Below are 22,194 nucleotides of genomic sequence, written 5' to 3'. Positions count from 1 at the left end.
ACGTTACGACGGAAATTGACTGGCTTGTTGGTATCTGCGTTTGAAATTCTCGTTTGTCGAATAGCGGACACGAAGTTTCGACAAACGTCATCGCGTGCAATGTCCTGGAGGGAATAAAAACTGGGACGCGATTGCCTTTTTTTTTTTCAAATTTTCTCTGAATGCTACAGACGCCGCACGGTTGAATTATCGATTTCGCCGTAAACATAAATTCAACCACGGTTTACGAGCTTTACTCTAATTTATCGGTTCCGTCGACGCTCCATTGTTCTACGTTCCACTCGCCAGATGAACATTTTCGAGATTGACTAAAAAAATATTGTTGTTGTGTGCGAGGTAAAAAACGGTAGAAGCAATTTTGTCGCTTTTTTCAATGGGAAGGATTTTTCATTCTTAGTAAAATGGTCTTGGAGAGCTCCGAAATGATATAATTCAAGTTGCTGTGTTTTTACCAATGCAGACCTCTTCAATGACTGTTGAAACATTGTTTTTTAAATTCACTAGACAAAATGCAATTTTGATTTTTAAGATAAACTAGAACTGTAACAAACGAGAATTGTTTGAAATTATTTGATAAAGTCCACCCTAAGTCGTATGAATTATTCAAAATATTGAACCATCAACGATGGTTTTATTTAAGTATTTATGAAAATTTGTTACATTTTTCTTCTCGAGTACATCACGTTTAGTTATTGCATCGTATCACTTGAAACCTTCCTATTCATCAATATAAATTAAAAGGTTGTATTTCCTAAAAATTAAATTTTATTTGATCAAAATATTTACCATCGGCGCGAGTAATTTACCTCTATCGAGATTTTAAGCGACATATTCAATGTGTATTCAATCCGACATTTTTAAATCGCATAAATTGTTCAACCGTTCCAATTACTACTTCTCTAATAACGAATGCTTTATTAATCAAAGGAGCTTAAAATGTCGCCAATATTTTTTGCACAGATGTCTTTATTCAAATATTAGATCTACATTAAATAAATAATCTGAACGATAAATGCATAAAATCTGCTACAGTCCTACAAGTTTAATCACTTATACATGACTGCATAAATAGCCAAAAAATAGTTTCCTTTTAAGGCACAAAATAAAACTCATGGAATCGAGAAAAATACTAAAATTACAATTACATACGGAAGTAAAATGTACGATGATTTACTTACTGTATCTTTATATTTATATCTTTTATGCAAAGACAAAGGATTGTTGAAATTCTGCTTTGAAATAAATGTTAAAGGTGACGCGAGTTTCTAACTCTTTTTTTTTTTGACGGTTGGAAGCGTAAAACGCGTCTATAGTGAAACGTGTGTCGGACACGATATCCGAAATCGCAATCTCCATGGTTCTCTGCGATATCTACCCAGTTTCACGGACTTGTAAGTCTCTATATGACCTAGATGTACCGTGCTCCGTGCTCCCTCTTAAATTTCGTTCAGTGTTCCTGTACCTCCGTTATTAAAATTCTCTGACGTGGGTTTCGAATTCCGACGCTTCAGAGGTTTTCGTTCGGCCGTGAAATATTGTACCTCGTATCGGTATTATGATTAAAAAAAAAATATGCCACGAGGAAAGGAGCAATATCAAGGTATCTACGTTAGCATATTTCTAGGGAAAACCTCCGTCTCCCATTCTTAGTATATAAATCTTGAATAATAATCGTTACTTCGTACATTACAAGTGTTTAATCGATTCAGAGACATTAATTTTTAATTGGTCCAATCAATAGATATTAAAATACAGACAAATACAAATAAAAGAAATATAGATGTATACGTGGGACATTTGTGTAATTTTTATTAGTTTCGCCATTCTCGAGAGACAAATATCAACAAATTGCTGGTACAAAAGTATTAAATAAATTCGTTACCTTGTTTAACGTATAAAACAAAGTCACCCTTTAACGTATTTCTCCACTCTACTTTATTTTCCAACAATTACACTTTCAAAAATATGTAAACATAAAGTAAACGAGTAAACAATTATCCACAGAATTATCCCTAGAACACAGAAAGCCTGTATACCTGGTGTTTTCGTTTGGCTCGAGGATCTTAGAATAACGTTGTTACCCTGCAGCCATTAAAAGGTTAAAGAGCCCAGCTTTTCGGGCTCAACTCCAAGTTATTCATGGGGAGAGAGAAAAGTACGAAAAACTCATGCATCGGCGAAAACGAGGAATCTTAGCTTTTTATGAGGTATCCTCGCCAAGTTATCCAAGCTTTCGAGAGTATAAACGTCGGGCAGCAACTCCAGCGGATCCGCGGAAGTTCGTCTGGTGTCTCTGACGTGTACGTGGCAAAAGTTCCGCGAGAAGAGGGTCGATACTTCATTCGTGCGACTTCGACTCCGTAGTCTGTGCTTCCAGATGGTAACAGCATCCTTAACCTCCAGACCAGCGTCCCACAAAATTTTTTAGTTACCGGCCACTTCATCACTCGACGTATTTTACGAGCACTTGTATTCTTCGGGAGCTGTTCCTGACGTTTAAAATAGACAAACGTATGTAGCTAATACCCAGTCGTATTTTGTTCTTGAAATTAAAATAAAAAGGGAGGTATTTAAAATTAGTTGAGGATACAAAATTGGAGGTAGCAGACCTTTGGAAGAAAATTTATATCATCCTGTCCTGTTCAGGATATGTAATATTTATTAATATGTATCGTTGTGTACATTTATTTATATTAAAATATAAATGAATGCTGTAAATATAATACTGAAATATATTCTAACATCGGAAAGAGCGATTGAAGAATACGAGTGCTGCAAAAATAATTTAATACAATATATATTTTTTTTTTTTTACTGCTCTAAGATAAACTATAATCATGCCCCTGCGTAGAAAACAGTGTTCTCCTTTACTCAGTATGTCCGATGATTCAGGACACGTGCTCTTGGTTGACTCTAAAGCAATACAAAAGAATTACATGCATAATGCACAAACTTTTTTTGCCGTAGTGCGTCGAGACCAACATTAATCACGTCTATTTTATTATTCGACGCGATAAATTGAAAGATACAAAAACTTCGCTTTGAGAACGTGTGTACAATTACCCTAGGCGAAAAAATAAACCATTACAGCAAAGGAAATAAGCTCGCAAGTGACGTCAGTGGTGAACTATTCCAAACACTATCCATCCACGCCGGAAGAAGCAAACGACCTAGAAAATCAGGTTGCCCGTCGTTGGTCGTATCAAAACCAACATTAAGATCGATGGATCTCGCGAGAACTCTCTGATTTACGATGCGTCCGAACGCTCCTCGTCGATCTCGATTCCTCTCGAAATATTTCGTCACGCTATGATCCAAATAAAGATCCACCGTCTCTGTTCGCCTTTAGTGTTTTAACTTATCTTTGCGAGCCATCATCTTCCGCTGATTACGACCCTCAGACGAGCTCATCATTTCATTAATAAGTCATTTACTTAACTCCGGGTCGTCTTGCACAGAATTCTATTTTTGGGCTCGTTCGCGATCACTGAATAATAGAATAAACGTGATTTTTATTGACCCGAAAGCAATACAGTAAGTGCTTTCCTTCAAAACCAACAAAAGTCACGTTCGTTTTATTAATATCCCTTTTCTACCCTGAACAAACGAGATAAAACTGTCTTTATCGAATAATAAAATAAAAGTGATTCATGTGGATCTCAGAGCAATACAAAGAACGGGTTTGCGAGACCACAAACAGTCACGTCTACTTTATTATTCGATATCCAGAGCAACGAAGGACCATATTGTCTTCGTTTATCTCCTCGAAATTTATAGTTTCGCGGTTGCGATTTCCTTTTTCACTGCCACACCGATTTCTCCTGAAAATAATTTACACTCTCGCGAAACTCGAGAATTACGCATTGCGATTGAAAAATGAACACGCCGCTTTTAACATAATCGGTCGCCTGCGGTAAGACTACATGGCGTCAGCTGTTAGATAAACGTGGAACGATTGTATTTCGTGTTACAAAATGTAGGAAAAGTTATTTATTCAGTCGCGACCTGACAAGTGTTACTAATCTGTTGAAAACGTGACGCAAATGGTCGCCCTAATTGAGATTCATCAGCTTACCTCCTCCAAGGACACGAACACTTCCAGGAAACTTTTCACACGTCGTTCCTCTGTAACAAATGGATCTCAACAAATTAAATAAGACCCCTGGACTGAGTTAACCATCAGTTCTTGTTACCTTTCCTAGACCTTCTGTCTGTGAAACAGGATCTGCTGTCACTCGTTAGCTAGGCAACAGTCCAATTGTCTCCGTCCTCTGCCACTTGTGTTTCTACGTTTGGGACATTATCTAAGGAGTCTCGTTAAATTTGTCGAGATGTACTCTGTTACTAGAGTGGCTTAAGCTAGCAGCTGTTTTTAATAAAACTGTATGGTTAAACCACTTGTGGCTCGACATGTTAAGTAAAATCCCTCAGAGTTCATCGTTGGTCCTTGCTATTATTCCATTATCTGGTTTAAAGAGTATCAGTTGACACTCGTTTACCAGGCTACTGTAGGATTAAACCACTGCAGGGTTAAACCTGCTAAAACTGTAGGATTAAACCACTTGTGGCTCGATAAGTTATGTAAAATACCTCAGAGTTCATCGTTGGTCCTTGCTATTATTCCATTATCTGGTTTAAAGAGTATCAGTTCACACTTGTTTACCAGGCTACTGGCCTAGCCAGTAGTCTAATCGCCTGGCGTCATCCCCGCCACAAGCTTCTCCACGCTCAAGCCCTCGGGGATCTCATTAATCCCCTGTGATCCTTTGTGACTATGAAATGATACACCCTTATGCCTACATTCTTCAAGTCTGGTTTCATCTTTTTACACCATCACGACTTTAAGTAATAATACAACCACTATTTATCAGGATTAAGACAATTAACGCGTTGTTTTTAGTAAAAATTACAATTAATGTCTTTAGGAAATTTGTTGTTCTTATTCTCAGTCGAGGATTGTATACAGGGTTCTAATTAAGAAATGTGTGACACCTTATTTCTGGATCAAGTCTTTACACTGGTACGGAGACAGTCATCTAAATATCAACTTCGTGATCCCTATAACTGATTTCAATCTATTCAAAATAATCCAATACAGCTCTAGCTACCAAAATGGATTACCCCACTTATTAATCCTCTTAAGTCAATCTCTCAACCATCCAGCACTAAAGACCACGCCTAACTGCAATCTATTCAAAATAAACTAATACACCTCTATCTACAAAAATGAATCATCCCGAAAATTAATAACCTCGAAATCTGTCTTCCAATCCTCGTCCCCTCGTCAACAGCCATCAACACACCCAACCCACATCGTAATTCTGTTCAAGAGCCGAACTCGATTCGATTCGCAGTCGATCTCGTCGAGCCATACGTCTCCCCATCCAGAAACGTTTTCCAGCGACCTGTTCGCTATCAAATTCGGAAAACGGCTCGGATATAGCCACTCGACGGGACGAAAAACGACGCTTTTTCGTCCAGGGAGTAATCGAATCGACGCGACCGGTCCCGGAACCGATGCACGGACCTGTCCAAACCGAATGAAGATGCATCGTCCTCGACGGGCCACCGCCACCGATACGTCTGCAACACGATACCGAATATTCGAAATCAATGTAGACTGCAGCGGCAACCTGGCCGATATCTCCAGGCCTTGGAGGCACCAACACGCCCTTCGCACACCCACGCAACCGTGGCCGTGTACGTAATGCGGTTTAATATAGACCGATTGTATACGGCGTTGGTCTCGGCGAAGGCTGGGAGATTGTATCTCGGAAGCGACAGGCAGCAGCAGGCCGAAGGAAAACATCTGACAGACCACATGGGCGCCGGTATCAGACGAAGTGCACCGGAAGCTGGAGGGAGGAGTGGTTCGATTAAGAGGTTTGGAGGAAATCGAAGTCGAAGGAGAAACAATCGGCTTGGGGCCCTTGTCAGAAACATCCACCGGTTGGAGTGTGTCTGTAGAGGAACTTCAGCTTGGTGTACCGAATTGTTCGATGCTGATGAGAACCGCAGACTTTAGGAGATCTTCGTGAGGAGGAGGGAACAGCTAAGCTCTTCCTTTGGGGAAATGGAGCGACTGCAAAGCAGAAAATCATTTGGTTTAAATTGGTATAATAGGTTATCTTTAGGAAGTGTTGTTGTTCTTGTAATAATATTTAATTTAAAGCCTTAATATTGCTGTATTCCATTAGAGCCGTTATGTTCTCGTATTTAACCCTTTGAGTGGCAAGGAGCGATATATTGCTGCTCGAAGCTCTTGGTACTATAACTCGCTAAAAAATTAATTTTGCTTTACGGAAATAAATAAGAAAGAAGCAGACCAGTATAGTGGTATACAGTCAGTCCTATAAGTATTCGTACCCTCTGTGTCTATCGAAGACATTTGTCTAAATTAAGTGATAGGTTTGCTGTTTCTAAATAAATGTTTTATTATAAATATATACATGCGCAATGTTTATTCGTGTATATATTTATAATGAAAAATTTATTTGAAATCGCCGAACCTATCATTTAACTTAGACAAATTTCTTCAATAGACATAGGGGGTACGAATACTTATAGAACTGACTGTATATGCATAATAGTATGAGCTTCTTGCAACGGCTATACTATAGTAGTACCTGCATGCATAATGAAGGAGGACCTGGGAATGTTAACATCATTCATTGATTGCAAACACCACCTGTTTCGCTTCTTCAAGAACAATCTTGAAACAACTTGAACAACTTCTTGGAATACGATTACCCACTTAACACGTTCCGTGCCATGCCAAGCCGTTTTTCCCCGACTTGTTGTCGATCAGTCTTTTGATGTTTTCACTAAAGATTGATATCATTATCACACGATATTTCATTACATCATCGATCCATATGTAGTTAGCTTGTTTAGAGCATTATCGCATCGTGTACCACTTGTGCTTCATTCTTTTCGTGGGAATATATTTTACAGAATTAAATTTGCCATAAAATATATGTTTTCAGCGAATTAAATAAATATGCGTGTACAACCGGTGGTACACGTGTTAACTCTTTAACCTATAACAACGCGGGAGACTCGTGGTAAAGAGTTTGAGTAGAATATGGAAGACACGGTTAGACACGCCGTACGAAAATGCGCAAGGAATTTTATACCTGATTATGGCACGCACGATTCTACAGTAAACGTGAGCCAAAGGGTTAAATAATCCACTCATTATTCGATAACAATTCCGATGAGGAACGACGACTTTGAAATAGTAGGAGTAGTAGACACAACTTCGAAACTTGTGGAAGTCGTATGACTATCAACAACAAATCTGAACTCGTGGAACTCTGCTCGCATAACTCCGGACTAGTGTAATCCTGGCATTAGCACGAGTCCAGAGATAGGATCCGGTGAAATTTGAGAGCTGACGTTGCGGGAGTGACACCTGACCTCGCCAATTTGAAGCTGACTTTGTTCGGAGGATGAAGACGAAGCTAAAGGCCTGCATGGAGCAATTACGTACTTCGGTTCTGGAATTAGAACGTCGACTAGAAGATAGATTACAAGGTAAATCGGAGTTTTGCTCGGGAATAGGCTCGACACTGACGTTGACAGAACAAACCTTGCGACGAGAGTTAGACCAATCATGGCTTCGAGGTCCTATAAATAAGCTCTGAACAGCGATGCGAAGACGATGAACAGAAGCCATATAGTCGACGAAATATGCGAACGGAAAGACTTCAGTCTTCGTCTTCTCAACTTTTAATTTACGAAGAGCGAGATTCCTCGATTGGAGGATCGTTCTCGATCTTCTCAGAAAACTTACTATTGCATTATTCTGTATTATTGCGACGAGTGTGCGCGTGTCTATAAGCGAAGTTTCTGTAAAGTTTCCCGTGGCACAGAACGCAGACGTTGGAAGATTATCGATTGTCTTTCGATTCTGCTGGAGGAAGGCGAGCGTTCCTCGCGGTGAATTTTCATCCATCAATCCGAAACGTCTTCCGCAGCCGGCGAGGAACTCCCAAGACTTAATACGAATGATGAACTTGTGGAATACTGTATCGACGACTCTGAAGTTGTAGAATCCAGAACAAGTTGGAACTATTGGAACAAAGGAGGCGTTTCTGTGTCTGTGGAACTCAAACTAATCTGAACTAGTGGCTTTCTAGTATTTTAAGACTTAGAAGTGAGCTGAAGATGCTAAACGAAGGTTAATTAATGGAATATATCAATCGCATCCTCATCTCTTTATGAAAAGCAAGATTCTTAATGAATTAATATTAATATAATATTAATACACTCGTATCATTAATCAACATTTTTTTCACATCTGTATCGAGTGTCACGGATCCCTGCAGGACTTCATTATGTTCCCCAAGTCCCGGCTCATGTATATCGAGTGCATCGAGTTTAAGATCATCGGTATTCGGGAGTGAGGATCAGTGTTGAAAGATCAGGCTCCTGAAGAACGCTTCTAACACCTGTGTTAGAAGTTTCGACACCGTTTGCGCGACACCTGTGACTGAGAGATCTGTACACAATATTATCAATTGCCTGGTGTACCATCTTGTCTGGCAGCACCTACTTTGACACGGTTAATGGAACACAAGTACCAAGCCAGGTGTACACACAAACGTCATTAGAGACCGTTGGCTCGACTGTGTTTACATTGTCATTAAGAGACATAACCACCCACGGAGTGGAGTAGCTGGTCTCCGTACCTCGTGGACACCTCGGATCGTTCCACTTCCCAAGAATACCTCCACCAGGTGACACGTATATCACTTACTCCTAAGGTAAACTTAGGGAGGAAGATCTCTTGTAACAAATCAGGATTTATTTCAACACTCGATGATAAGATCTTTTATGGAATTTGCGAATGATGGGATGCAAGATTATTTCAAAAGTTTCTTTCGATTGAGAATTCTTTAGACCAGCTAATTTTTTTTATTAGAAAACTTACTTTGCTAGAAAAGGCGACCACTTTCGCAAAATAATTTTTCTTGCGATCCCCTTGTTTATCCCCATAGAATAATCAAGTATGAGAGAATTTTGTGATCGTCGTCGATTTTTATGAGACGGTTCCTTTCGTTGATGCTTCCACCTCTTACATCGGAGCCCATATTGTTTATATTTGTACAACTCTTAAATTATGAGGGGTATTCATTAACATTTTGAATGAACGTTCCTGAAACCTTTTTTTAAAAGTCTGTTAATTAGTAAAAAAAAAAAAAAAAGTAGAAGTGTAATGGTCAACCATTAATTTAAACAAACAAATGTTCGATTCCCTTGAGGCTTCAGAACATCTTTCATACTTTACACCAATAAACATTTGCGTACATCTTCATCGACAAAATCGCCCCCTCCGTACATCGACCCCCTGCCTGGGTTCACGCCACCCCCTACGAGTCCCAAATTTCCAGTCCGACCCAGAGACGTCTGTATCAGGTCTCGCGAGACCGTGATCGCTTTTAACGTCCATCGAGTGATACGTCGTCGGTACAGGGTCCCTAGGATCCGACTGGCGCGTGTCTGGCGTCGTGTGTGTCCCATGTGTCCGGGGTCACTCGCATAATCCGGTCCTACGGCGAGTCCGAAGTCATAGGTATTGTGTCACTCGGTCCTGGGACGTCTGTATCGGGTCCCACGATGCCGGGGTTATCAGTACCATGTCCTAGGAGACAACGGGAAGTCGCGTATCGCGCTTTACGTCCCGTCGGTCGTTCCGGACGGGACCGTAATGGTACGACGAATAACCGTGTCTCGTGAATTTCTTAAGGCCTGACATCTCCAACGAGAGGGGGTTGGTCGGGGGGGTGGATGTTGAGGATTCGCGGGGGAATCGATTAACTCGTAACGCAGGCGGAAACCGGGATCGATCGTCTAACTCTGATAACGTATTACGAATTCATTCGGACGGTATCGAGACACGACCGACGGATGCCGTTTTTGCACGCGAGTCTCGCTTTCGGGTATCTCTCGGTCGTTAGCTCGTTTCTTTCTTGCGATTACGCGAAACGCAATCGAGCACGGTTACGTGTAACGTCGATCGAGATCATCGTATCGACGGCAGACGTTTGCAGGTGCAATGGGAAATAAACGAGATACGTTTACGCTGTTACAGGATCGAGTGCACACAAAAATGACACGACCGGAAATGGAAGGCCGGCTCCCCTTTTGGCGGAACCCAGATACGGCGCCGCGCCCCAGCCATACGGTAAGTTTTCTCCTCCCCGAAGGTCCCAACCGCCGCTGTTTCTCGCTCTTTGATAGTCGAATTGAGCGAGCCAATTTGGAAAACGGACGGGGTGTACGACGATCGCGTAACTTTCCTTTTTCCTGGGACCATCCCCCGGCCATCGCGCGAGGCTCGAGGGCCCTCCTAATCGCACGGCTGGGAGGAAGAAGTTGGGCGAGCAGCGATTCCCCGATCGGTGCGATTCGTGAATGGCTCGTTGAAGAGGTTGTTACGGGATTTTTCTCGTTAAATGTGGGAAAATGTTACGCAGGAGTTAGGATCGATAAGTCCTAGGGGCAGGCTAGCGACGTGGGGGGAATAATTGTACCACTCTGTTTGAAGGGAATGGGAAATGTTAAAAAATGTTGAAATCTGCTTTAGGGAATTATTTCCAAGCGAAAGTACGATGTTTGTGTGTATCTTGAAGAATACGAGAATTCATTTGGTGTTGTTGATAATATTTACATATTTCTTTTTCGCGATGTTAATTCAAAAGTAGAGGTTTCTTGATCGACCATTTCCTAGAAAACTTTAATATACGAAGATTGGAATTATTTTTGAAGATCAGATCAACGCGAAACCAGTAGGACGTCTTACAAATGATACTTTCATAAACAGTGTTCAATAACGATTTATACATACATGTATATATAACTAAACAAATTTTTGTGTAGTCTTCGAGATACATACGAATATTGTGTAAAATCATCAGTCAGGGTCTGCGTTCATCTCTTTGGAATTAATTTAAATCTTCGAATAACCATTTTTGAGATTGGTTGGAAATTTCTAGCCCCGATTTATTTAAGAAATCATTATTGCAGTATTTTAATTCAATATTAAGATACGTGATTTATTTCTTGTTTGCAACCTCGTTGTACCTGAAGCAACAAAAAGCACTTTGATCATTCTATTCCGTCAAATTTACAATACTCGTATTTTGGTCTATTCCGTCATGCTCGTTCGATCCCCGGAGACAAACGTAGGAGCAAACAGTGATTTGGAATTATGTAAACAGTTTTCAGTCGACGTTACACAGCGTTGAAAATGATCTGCACCGGTACACCGTATCGCTACACGGAACAACGGGTTATTGCATTATGTGTAAATTACGTAATTTACAAGTCTAGTGGCAGGGGACTACGTTTCCGCCATGTTAGTGCTCGGAAGTTATTACCGTAAGTCGCAGAGCGGGGCAACCAGACCGAAGATATTTTGACAGGAAATCGATGACGTAATTGTAGCGAAGTTATGTCGCGATTGAACCATAGGAACTATAACTGGGAACGAAACCCAATCTCAGTGGTAGAGACGTTAGCTTAAAGAATAGCAGCCAATACGAGGTACCTCCAGTAATGAACGAGTTTCTTGATCGATCCCTAGCTGGGCTGCCAGGAAACAACTGTATCGAGTTTGTATCGAGCTAAATTGTCGTTTCGGTAGACAATCTTTTGTGTCGCTTCGAACTTTCGCGATTATCCAAGTTGGCTGGAGGATATTTTCACTTGGAAGTTTACACCTTCTTGGAGCCATTACAATCACTTCGAATCTACTTTACCACTTCAGGCTGACATAAACCTAACACAGTGGTAATATTTATAGATATTTATACAGTTACGTTTACAATAAATCATGATTGTTCACTTATCGATTCTGTTATTTTAAAAGTATTTCTTTCGATGGTGCTCTCGATACTAAAGTTAGTTTAAATTTCATATCATTACGTGTTAAAATACTATATATTAAATAATAAATATTCATATATAAATAGACCCTTGATCAAGACAATAAAATTAATTTTCTTCGCTATAACCACTGTTACCAACACTTCATTCCATGATTATTTTTCATTTATCATTGACGATCCTCAAAAACTCTTGTCCAAAACACCAAAATTAGCTTACTAAAATTAACTATATCCATCATCTCTGCTACCAATTTATATAAAATTCATATACAACCTCCGCAATTACAAAACGCGATGCAGTAACAAAGGAAAAATTTCCTTCGTTTTTTTCACCATGCCCAACGCGTCTCCATTCGATTAATTCGCCGACGGCTACCATTTCGACGCGCGACGAATGGAGGGGACGCAACGTCGCTCGATTTCCGTGATTAGCCAGAACTGAACGGTCGAACATGGTCGGAAACGAGAGCCCTGAATGGAAAGTTCGCCCGACGAAAGACATCAAATATCCTCCCCTTTGTTTCAGGATCCACGCCACAGGTAACTTTCCCCCCGGGTGCCGGCCACGATCGTTACGAGGAGAATTTCAATGGACCAGCAACGTATGCGGAGCCGTACGTTGAGCGTTATGGTATCAAGAGCGATTTTAGCGGTCGAGAGCCATTGCATCCCACGCCACCGCGGCCTGGTTACGTGCCCACCCTGGGACAAACACCACCTTCGAGCACGCAGGGTTCCGTGATGATGGTTTACGGCCTGCAACCGGACAAAGTCAACACCGACAAGCTCTTCAATTTGTTCTGCCTATACGGAAACGTGACGAAGGTACTATATATTAAGTCTCTTGCTAGGATCGATGCTAGATCGTTTGGCTCCTCAGAGTCACTTCCCCTACCACTTCAGCTGCCCCCACCACCGTATTCGAGGCATCTAAATTTACTTCAGCAATATTTTCATGTGGTACTTTCGCAGCATTTGGAATTACTTGTGCTGGAGGAATTAAAATTACAAAATTAATTCTGTAAAGATTTTAATAATTAACACGTTGACTGCCACGTCACCCAGAATTGGGCGACAGGATTTTTCATTAAGGTATTGAAAAAATGAATTCCGAAGTTGAGGGATTAATAAAAATGAATCTGAATATTAAATTTCTTATTAATCTGATTTAATCTGAATATTAAATTAAAATAGTAAATTTGGAGGAGTTGAAAAATGAAATACTACGACAAATGATAGATTATCTAATTTTCAATTGCCTCGAGACAAAATATCAACCTTGTAGTAATATTTACAAGTTTTAGTCTGACAGTCAACGTGTTAAAGCCATCCAAAACTCTCACCCGCTCTCCAAATTAGCAGACTGCTCCCCCACCAAACCACCACACGAACCTCCACCTTTGGCCGGAAGCTTTAAAGCAAAGCCCTGAGCTACAGCCAAAAGCTGGCAAGTGTACACTACTTCAGCAGCAAAGGGCGCTTGCTAATGCCAGCTGAACGTTCTGTTCTCAGGTCAAGTTCTTGAAGACGAAAGAGGGATGCGCAATGATCCAGATGGGCGACAGCATAGCTGTAGAGCGGTGTTTACAGAATCTGAACAACGTGACGATCGGGACGGACGGCAGGTTGCAGCTAGGCTTTTCGAAACAGGCTTTCCTCTCAGACGTCACCAACCCCTATATTCTGCCCGACAAGACAGCGAGCTTCAAGGATTTCACGGGAAGCAAGAATAACAGGTAACACTCCTGTCTGCTAGAATATTCTACTTTCCTTCTTCTTGCTACTATTTTCGGATTAGCCTCTTTTCTGGTTATGTTCTCCCCCTCTTCGGCTTGTCGACCTCGTTTCCAGTTTTCTTCATAGTCGCTTTCGATTCTGAGTTGGGAGAAAATTCCAAGAATTTCTTTAAGGGAATGTGAATGGTATAACTACGAAACTCGGGATGAATCTGTTGTGTACGATTCTAGGAGCTGTGTGTATTTTTTTGGGTCTGTGTATATAATTTTGTAGGAGCTAGACGAATATACGCAAGGTATCGTAAGAAACTAGTGTGTTTATCGTACATTGATGTAGTTGTTATGAATACAAACCAGAAAGGAGTTACTAGAATCTCGAGTGTAGAAATAACATTGAAAATTGTTGAAAAAGTGATGTTTTGAAGAGGAATTTCACTTTTCGTTCACAAATGTGACTTGGTTTTTTTTTCAGTGTAATAAAATACAGTAACCAAAATTAAATGTGTGAGGTTCTATTATACTAATAGCAGAACGTTTGCCGAATGGTCATATCAAATTTCAAGTCGATCGAAGTTGATGGTTTTCAAGATACAGTGACTCGTCGATAAGTGTCGCGTCACAGTCTTGACTCTACGACACTTATCGACTGTATCCTGAGAACTATTATCCCGATCGATTTGAAATTTAATATAGTCGTTCAGCAAACCTCCTGTTAACTTCATACTTATTGTACTTTCGAATCAATTAATCAATTATCACATGCATCTGAAGTTCAACAATTAGTCCTCCATTGCAATTAGAATCTCACTTCTCACTTTTCACATGCACTTGCAATCGCACAGTTAATAGCAACTGAAATCTCCCTTCCCAATTGGAATTGGAGCCACTCGAAGCTTAATTACAATCAATTTTTCAATCGACCAATCGACCGAGAACGTAGCCGTTTAACTCCCAACACCGACGGTGGCGAGCTGGTTTTCAAAGTTGTATCGGTCACGCGAAATTCTGCTTCGATTCTAATCAACTTCGGGTCTCGTCGCGTCGCTGAATGAACGTTAATGAGAAGCCTGCGATTCGGTACAGGGCATTGAGACGATCGTTTTTTGTTGGTGAAAACTCTGTATAGAGCCTGGTCTCGATGTATAGCAATTAATGATGTTCTTCCTTCCGGGAGCTTCGGGGCTCAGCCTTCCCTCGGATAGTAATATTTACTCGATGAAAACTTAATTGCGTCCGGGTTTTTGGACGTGCCTGCTCGGGCAGTCTGCGGATCCTGATTGCGAGAAATTAATTACGAGCCTTCAGGAGTCTCAAAAGGAATTTGAATGCACGCCGGAAATAGTTTTGTCCCGTTTGAACTCGGAAATCGGTTCGTCTGTTTGCGATGGAACGCGTTACTGACACTTCCACCGACACCGATATGTTGATTAACCATGGAACGATTTAATCCTAAAACAGGTGCAGACTTGTGTTGATGGATAGCTTTGTTAGAAATATTCTTTTTTTTTTTTTTTAAATTGTAGTGGTACCTTGGCATCATTCTTTATTTATGTAATTCAATTTAAAAAAGGAAAAAGTATATGCTTAATAGAAATTTAAGAAGTGGAGTAAAAGAAAATGTACTGTTTCATAAAAAGAAACTTCTAAACGCAGTAACTAGGGAGCTAAAAGCAACACTACAAGAATTTAAGGAATACAAAGTTAACAACGACTGTTAGCCACCCTGCTATACAAAGTTAACATGTAACAATCGTTAACAATCAAATAGAAAATATAATCTAAAAATATTATATAAACAACTTAACGAATATTATATTAATATAGTTAAACAAGTTATATGTTTAAAGTAGGAATTTAGAAATGTTCTAGTTTTGCGAGACAGAAATTTAATCTGTGAATGCCTGTCGTTGTCAATTGCAGGTTCCTAAATCCAGCAATGGCCAATAAGAACAGAATACAACCACCCTCGAAGATAGTCCACTTTTTCAACACTCCCCCGGATTTAACCGAGGAGACAGTGCACCGTGTGTTCGTCGAACGCGGCATCGAGGCGCCAACGACAGTGAAGCTGTTCCCCCTCAAATCGGAACGATCGTCGTCTGGCCTTATCGAGTTCAGCAGCGTCGGAATTGCGGTAGCCGCCATCATGGAATGCAATCACACAGCGCTGGAAAACAGCAGTAAGTATACAGATTCGCTAACCAAAACTGTACTCTCTACTAACAATGGCTGTTTGATGACGTTTCACGATGTTTGATGATGGTTTTTCATTGCCAGAATTTGACCAATCCTATTGAAAGAATATTTTAATGACGTTATCAAGTTAGACACACAGTATACTTATACAATTGTGTCAGTCCACTTCTGAGCCTTTAAAACAATCCCTTAACATTTGATAGAAAATACTCGGATAATCAGTTTGCAAATATAATATTTCAGCATTTCGTTAAATTTTATTGCATAAATTATAGACTCTGTTACACTTTAAAAAACATTCCTAAGCTTCTGAGAAAGATGTCACTTTGCCTCAAGCCTCTACCAAACATCAAAACGTCTACCAAACTCAAGCATCCACCAAACATGAAACCATCCATCGTCCAAGGATCGTCTAACCGTTTTCTCGAAATTTGTTTCAGATGGGAAGTTCCCGTACATCATGAAGCTGTGTTTCTCGTCGTCCCGCACCATACCCACCAGTTTCCCGCCAAGCAGCGGCAGCACATCGAGCAATTCCGCCGGTAATGGCCACGCCAAAATGCAGCAGGACTCGGAATAGAACGGCGAGGTCCAGGGCCAGCAGCGTCAGCGTCAGCGCCAGCGTCCCTCTCTCGCCCTGCACCCGTTGTGTGCCCCGACGGGCACGGCCCTGCACCCAGCCGCAGCGATCACACTTTCTCCGGTCTTACCGCCGCCCGTGCCGCCGCCTTTGCCGCCCACCTGCGTCCTGATCGCCACGCCGACGCTCTATCCGACCGTGCCACCGCCACCGCCGCCCCCGCTGCCTACGTTCTGGCCGTACTGAGGGGAGGAGCGGGCCTATCCGGCGTACGGGGACAATCAGCCTCGTCAACGTCTTCTTCTACTCCTCCTCGACTCGTAACCAAAACCTGGCAAGATAGCGGTCACGACCCAGCTGGTCGCTGGACGAAAAACTTTACTATTCGAGGGGTTCGAACCTCGACGCAGTCCCGAGGACCAACGAGCGAAATCGTCTTTGGGGCACGGTGCTCGACAGAACTCGAGGAATTCATCACGTCGTCGACAGGGTGGAACGTGCGCGTCGATCGGGCCAAGGCTCGTGGCCCGAAAGCGTCGTCCGTGGAACGTTCGCCAGCCGAAGTCAGGCGACGAATCGAGAGGCAGCGATGTTTCCGATTACAGCACTGCTCTGTGTCTCTTTATTATTTTCTTCTTTTCATCTCCTTTCTTCGTTTTTCGGTTTTCTTCCTGTTGTTTCGGCGAGGTCCGGGTATACGTGCTTACTCCGCGCAGAGGGCCACCGTCCCCAGCCGCGAACCTATGGTTTGGCAGGCGGAGGGATCGACTTGGTCTGAGGAAAAGGACTTTCGGGAAGGTCCCTTCTTCGAGCGAGAATGGTTAAGAGGCGAGAGAGTTCCTCCCTCGGTAGGGCAGCTGGCGGGATGTCTCCCGGAGTCGATTGCTTTCGCTTGCCATACTTTGCGAAGGGAGGACTCGGTGCGTCTTCTTTCGATTTCAAGGTCCACTTGCACGAAGTCGAAGTATATGGCTCTGTTTAGGAGCGCGTAGGGCGCTAGACGTGGATTCTCTATAATTCTAGAGATATAAGTGATTAGAGGACGTTGACCTTACATGAAGACCTCTGTGGCACGAATGGTAGAACTGAGTAATGATTCTATAAACGGGAAACCCATGTAAAAAATAAAAGAGTAACATACCCCTGTACGATACTAAATATCAAGGCGTTCCTAAGTCTGGTCACATAGCGACTGAAAGAAATTTACCAGGTATGATATTTATTAACATTTCCTATGTGATCCCAGACTTTTGGAACACCTTATAGAAATCTGCAGCTAAAACTCCACTGTTGAGGAAAGCAGTACGATAGATTTCACTGTACATACACAGCTGTAATTATCTACATCTCTGCAATTATCGAGCATCCACACTCGTTGTTCTTCACGTTGCAACAAGTACCTTTTTCGATCATCCTGCAGGATCATGTCGAAGTCAATGGGAGACAGATCAGGTCCTCGCCTTGTCAGTGTCAGTATTAATGTCGAGGCGACGCGTATCCTCTTCGTCGCTCTCGAAAGGGCGCGCGGCGAGCGTTCTTCGCGGTAACTTCTTTCCTTCCGTGGGACGCGCGAGGATCGATCGTGAAGGATCGTCTGTGTAAATAATAGCTCGGGAGAGGCCGCCGTCCGATGGAAATCCGTTGGACGATAATGGGATGAACGAGTGGAACCGAGAGAGATCCGCAGGTAAACCTCGAACAGGGATGGGCAAATTAACAAAAAAGCGTCGAACAACGAAAAGAGCATAAACAACTTCCGATTCGTTGCTCGTTCAATTTAAAGTCGCAATCTGAAATGTACAATCAGATTGTGCCTTGAAGCTTATCCAAATAACTTGCGGATGAGTCGTTTGAAGTGTGTATAGAAAATTCTGAATAATTATTTTATGGGGGTGTTGATAGTATATTCTACAGATTTACGAAAATAATAGTCTATTTTGTATTCAAAATTTTGTCCTAGTCATCGAATTCATAGCTTTTTTACACCTCGTTTAGTTGACTTCAAGTCTGAATATTTCACTCTTGTCACCGAGGCTATCATCGTTTGTGATCCCGTATCTGCCATGTCCACCAAAAATGAAAATAAAATGCTATCAATTACTAAACCATCGATGACTGGGTTACCACCGAAATTAGATGCACTTACACACAACTAAAGTTCTGCCCATCTCTGCGATCGAGTAACTGGCAGATCCTCGCTCGAATATTCCACGAACTCAACCTCAGGGTGAACGACGTTTCGCACGGCGGCGATTATTTTCTTCCCCCTCACACGTGCACACACACCCACACACATACACAGACACGGACACAAGCACGCAGGCACCCGTACACGCGATAAGAACCGTGAAAGACACCTCCACGATTTCGAGACCGAGTGCATCGCGTTCCTCGTTGTCCATTTCATGGGATCCAATAAATCGGAGGTTCCTTATCGACCATTAGAAACTACACCCTGGATATAGTGTCAACAGAGAGTGTTCCAGAGGATCTGAATCAATCGTGCTCCGAGAACGTTGAAGAAGCTCATCGACGCAGCCTGCGAGTGCATCGTCGACGACGGCGCGATTCAGCGCTTCTGACTCGCGAGAATCTCTTTGCTCCAACACGATTCTTCGATTCTGTAGCTCTGTCGCGTTCTTTTGTATACACACATCTGCGTGTACCTTAGAAAAAGAGTAAGGATCAGGTTCTGTTCAACTCTCCGCAGCTCGAGAATTTCATTACTTTTAGAACTGAAGTAAACGAAAAGAGTGGAATGAGTTTATTTATATTCCAAGTACAAAAGACACGTGCTCTGGCTTAAAATGCGTTTTAAAAAAAACAGAGATTAGCGAGAGTCGCCACCCTAAAAATGTGACTCCCTCGTTAGATAGTGAAAATGTGTGTAAATTGTTGAGGGAAATCAGTAGTACACAGTGGGACTCAAATGGACATTTTCTAGGTAAAAGGTGAGTTTATGTGTATCGCCGAGTGCACTAGACATTCGCATTGACTCGAGACAGGTTTTTGGAAATTTCAGAAGAAAGCATTGGTTAATTGTCGAAACAAGTGGTCACTGACGCTTAAGTAGACATTTTCTAGGTGAGACACCTCAGCTAAACCGGCTGGATAGAGAGTTGACAGCTCAGCATGGAATTTAAAATTTCTGCTGAAGATCGGGACTGATCTTTCTCTCTGCCTACGATACACGCGCAGATTTCTACTTTTCTCAAAATTCTGTTTCGCCTCTCGAGGAACCGCGCTCGTGAAGGAAAGAACGTGAAGTTTCGCACGCGAGGAAGCTTCTCGCGAGTCTCGATAGCAAACCGAAAGAGATAGGATGGAAATGATGAAAATAACCGACTCGTGTTCGTCGACGAGGAGAAAAGAGAACCGTTTATCGTTCCCCTTGCTTTTCTTCGAGGAAAGAGGGAGCGAGAAGATGTAATATGAAGTTTCCCTGCCCCACCCAAGCTGTAGTGTTCAGGTTGCGACGACGACTCGGTTTTACCCGTACTTGCTGAAAGACAATGAGAAAATGAAACGATGGGGGTGATTTTTAAAGAAGGAAAAATAAAGAGAAGAAGTGAGAGAGAGAGAGACAGAGAAAATAAGAGAGAACGACCGAAACGATGGTTAAATTTCACTTCAAGCACCTCGTACACTATTGATCAGATCGCGGACTGTGAATTGAATTTTATATGAAGACAATGAAGTCGACGACACACAATATATTAGCGAAGTCCCTCGGCAATATTTTGTCGGGCCTGGGGGACATTTTTATAATGAAAAGGTTTTAGATCTCCGATTTAAAAGCGATATTAAGAAAATAAAAAAAAGTAATAAGATAAATAAAGTAAAACGTTGTGTTTTTCGAAGCGAACCAAATGACTACTAAATAAATATAGAGACTCATGACTCGGCCATACGTAACGTAAGATAATAAAGAGAGAAAGAGAAAAACACGAATGAGCTACGTTACTCTCCACACACCCCCTCCGAGAAACCCCCCCCTCTTTAAGATGCGTGAGAATAATTCGCCACTTTTGTCCATTGATAATCGTGAGAGAGAGAGAGAGACCTAAACAAAATGAGATATAACTTAAATAAGCAACAAACAAACAAACAAAAAATGTTTATATTCGAGGCAATATTTGTTACAATACAACTAATAGAGGATAAGTTGTATACCGTTAAGGGGCTCAGTACACAAAGCGAGGATCCTTGTCGATTGCCGAAATAAGAATGGGGATTTAAACAAACAAACAAAAAAAAATAAAGGGGAAAAATGATAATTAAATAAGAGGACGAAAGGATGCTGAGAGATACCAACGTACGACCTGTGTCAAACCGACGAATATTATTTAATACACGTTGTGCGTTGCTGCTGACAGAGTTTCATTCAAATAAAAGCTTATCGGTCGTAATAAGGTGATATATATATATAATGAACACATATATATCGACGCGAGAGAAACAATGGTACTAAGCTAAGGAATTAAGAAGAAAATAAATATGATAAACAAACATACAATTTAAATGGCAAAGTGTTTTGTGCACACGATATCGGTGGTGTGCTACGATCGAATTGTTAACGTTCGTCAATCATTCGTTGTTTATTTTGATTCCTGTTCACGAATGTGTTCCGTTCCACGGTTTAGAGATTAAATCTGTCATTTTACTTTATTAAGTCTCCGTTCGTCGGAGGGCTGTAAAATTGTTTTTACATCACATTCTCATATTTTTTATTATCGATAAGTACCGTCTATTAATATTACTTATTGTTATAATTGCGATTATTATTATTATCGTCATTATTATTACGATTACTCATTATTATCATTAACTATCATTATCAATTGTCGCCATTGCGTGATTACATATACGATTGTAACAGTATAGGTTCCCACACGGTAGAGCTGTCAATACATCACGTTTTAATCACGACGAACTATTGATATTTTTCATTTCGTACATAGTGAGCAGGACCTAAAACGCGTAAGGTTAATGAAAAAAGTGAAAAAAGATGTAGGGTATAAATTAAGCAGCTAGGACTTGTAATCATATCATAACGTTTTTTGTAGATAATATTATTATACGTGATTTGCGGAGTATGGCGTTTTAAATCAAGAGTGTATCGTCTCGTGACTCGTGTGCTGATACATGACAAGAATGTAGTAGAAGAATCCTTGTTCGAACCGCGCGAGTCTGAATCGAGTTCGATTTTCATTTTTTCCTTGTTTTGTTTTCATTTTTTATTGTATCTTTTTTCTTTCCTTTAGCCTCTTTTGATTAGTAATCGAAGCGAGAACTGAGTTTTAAACCTGCGTACGTAATTCTTCGAAAACGAATCCGCGCCGCGTAGAGAGGGTCGCTCGAACAATCAGGTCTTATCTTTTTCTCTCCGACGTATTTTGTAATCGCGAAAATTTAGACATCGATTTTTCGACTTTCATAAATGCCTCAGCATACGCGTGTGATAGTATTCGTAAATCCATAATACGTGCCCATTCCTGATTATATATTCCATGGTGGCGAGATATGAGAGAAAAGAACAAAAAAAAAAACGGGAATTGTTGAAGGAGACGAAGACGAAGACGAAGGGAGGAGATGACGAAACAAAAAAAAAAGGAAAAAAAGTAACACGTGGAAAAGACGGATGCATCTTTGGGTTTTATTTTTTTTTTCTTTTTGTTTTGAGAAATTGTATATTTAGACAAATTTTGTTTCGCTAGGGAATAGAGAAAACGAGAGAGAGAGAGTGAGTGAGTGAGTGAGTGAGTGAGTGAGTGAGTGAGTGAGTGAG

The 22,194-nt window shown here is 41.3% G+C and overlaps 1 protein-coding gene across 2 annotated transcripts in view; it reads left to right on the top strand.

The window, feature by feature from the left end:
* The window catches only part of LOC128883500 (heterogeneous nuclear ribonucleoprotein L), a 208,864-nt gene extending 186,696 nt beyond the window's left edge, over positions 1-22,168 (top strand). The window contains exons 7-11 of one of the 2 annotated variants that reach the window (XM_054135927.1): positions 10,097-10,189; positions 12,421-12,719; positions 13,407-13,630; positions 15,551-15,810; positions 16,267-22,168. In XM_054135927.1, coding sequence (XP_053991902.1) covers positions 10,097-10,189; positions 12,421-12,719; positions 13,407-13,630; positions 15,551-15,810; positions 16,267-16,406 — 1,016 coding nt within the window. In that variant the 3' untranslated portion in view covers positions 16,407-22,168. The remainder of the gene's footprint in view (positions 1-10,096; positions 10,190-12,420; positions 12,720-13,406; positions 13,631-15,550; positions 15,811-16,266) is intronic. The other variant, XM_054135935.1, reaches the window with a different exon arrangement.
* The last annotated feature ends 26 nt before the right edge of the window (positions 22,169-22,194 follow it).

Source organism: Hylaeus volcanicus, chromosome 1, assembly GCF_026283585.1.
Source record: "Hylaeus volcanicus isolate JK05 chromosome 1, UHH_iyHylVolc1.0_haploid, whole genome shotgun sequence".
Classification (NCBI taxonomy): Eukaryota; Metazoa; Arthropoda; class Insecta; order Hymenoptera; family Colletidae; genus Hylaeus; species Hylaeus volcanicus.
Note: the sequence above shows the minus strand (reverse complement) of the source record. Positions and strands in the feature narration are given on the sequence as shown.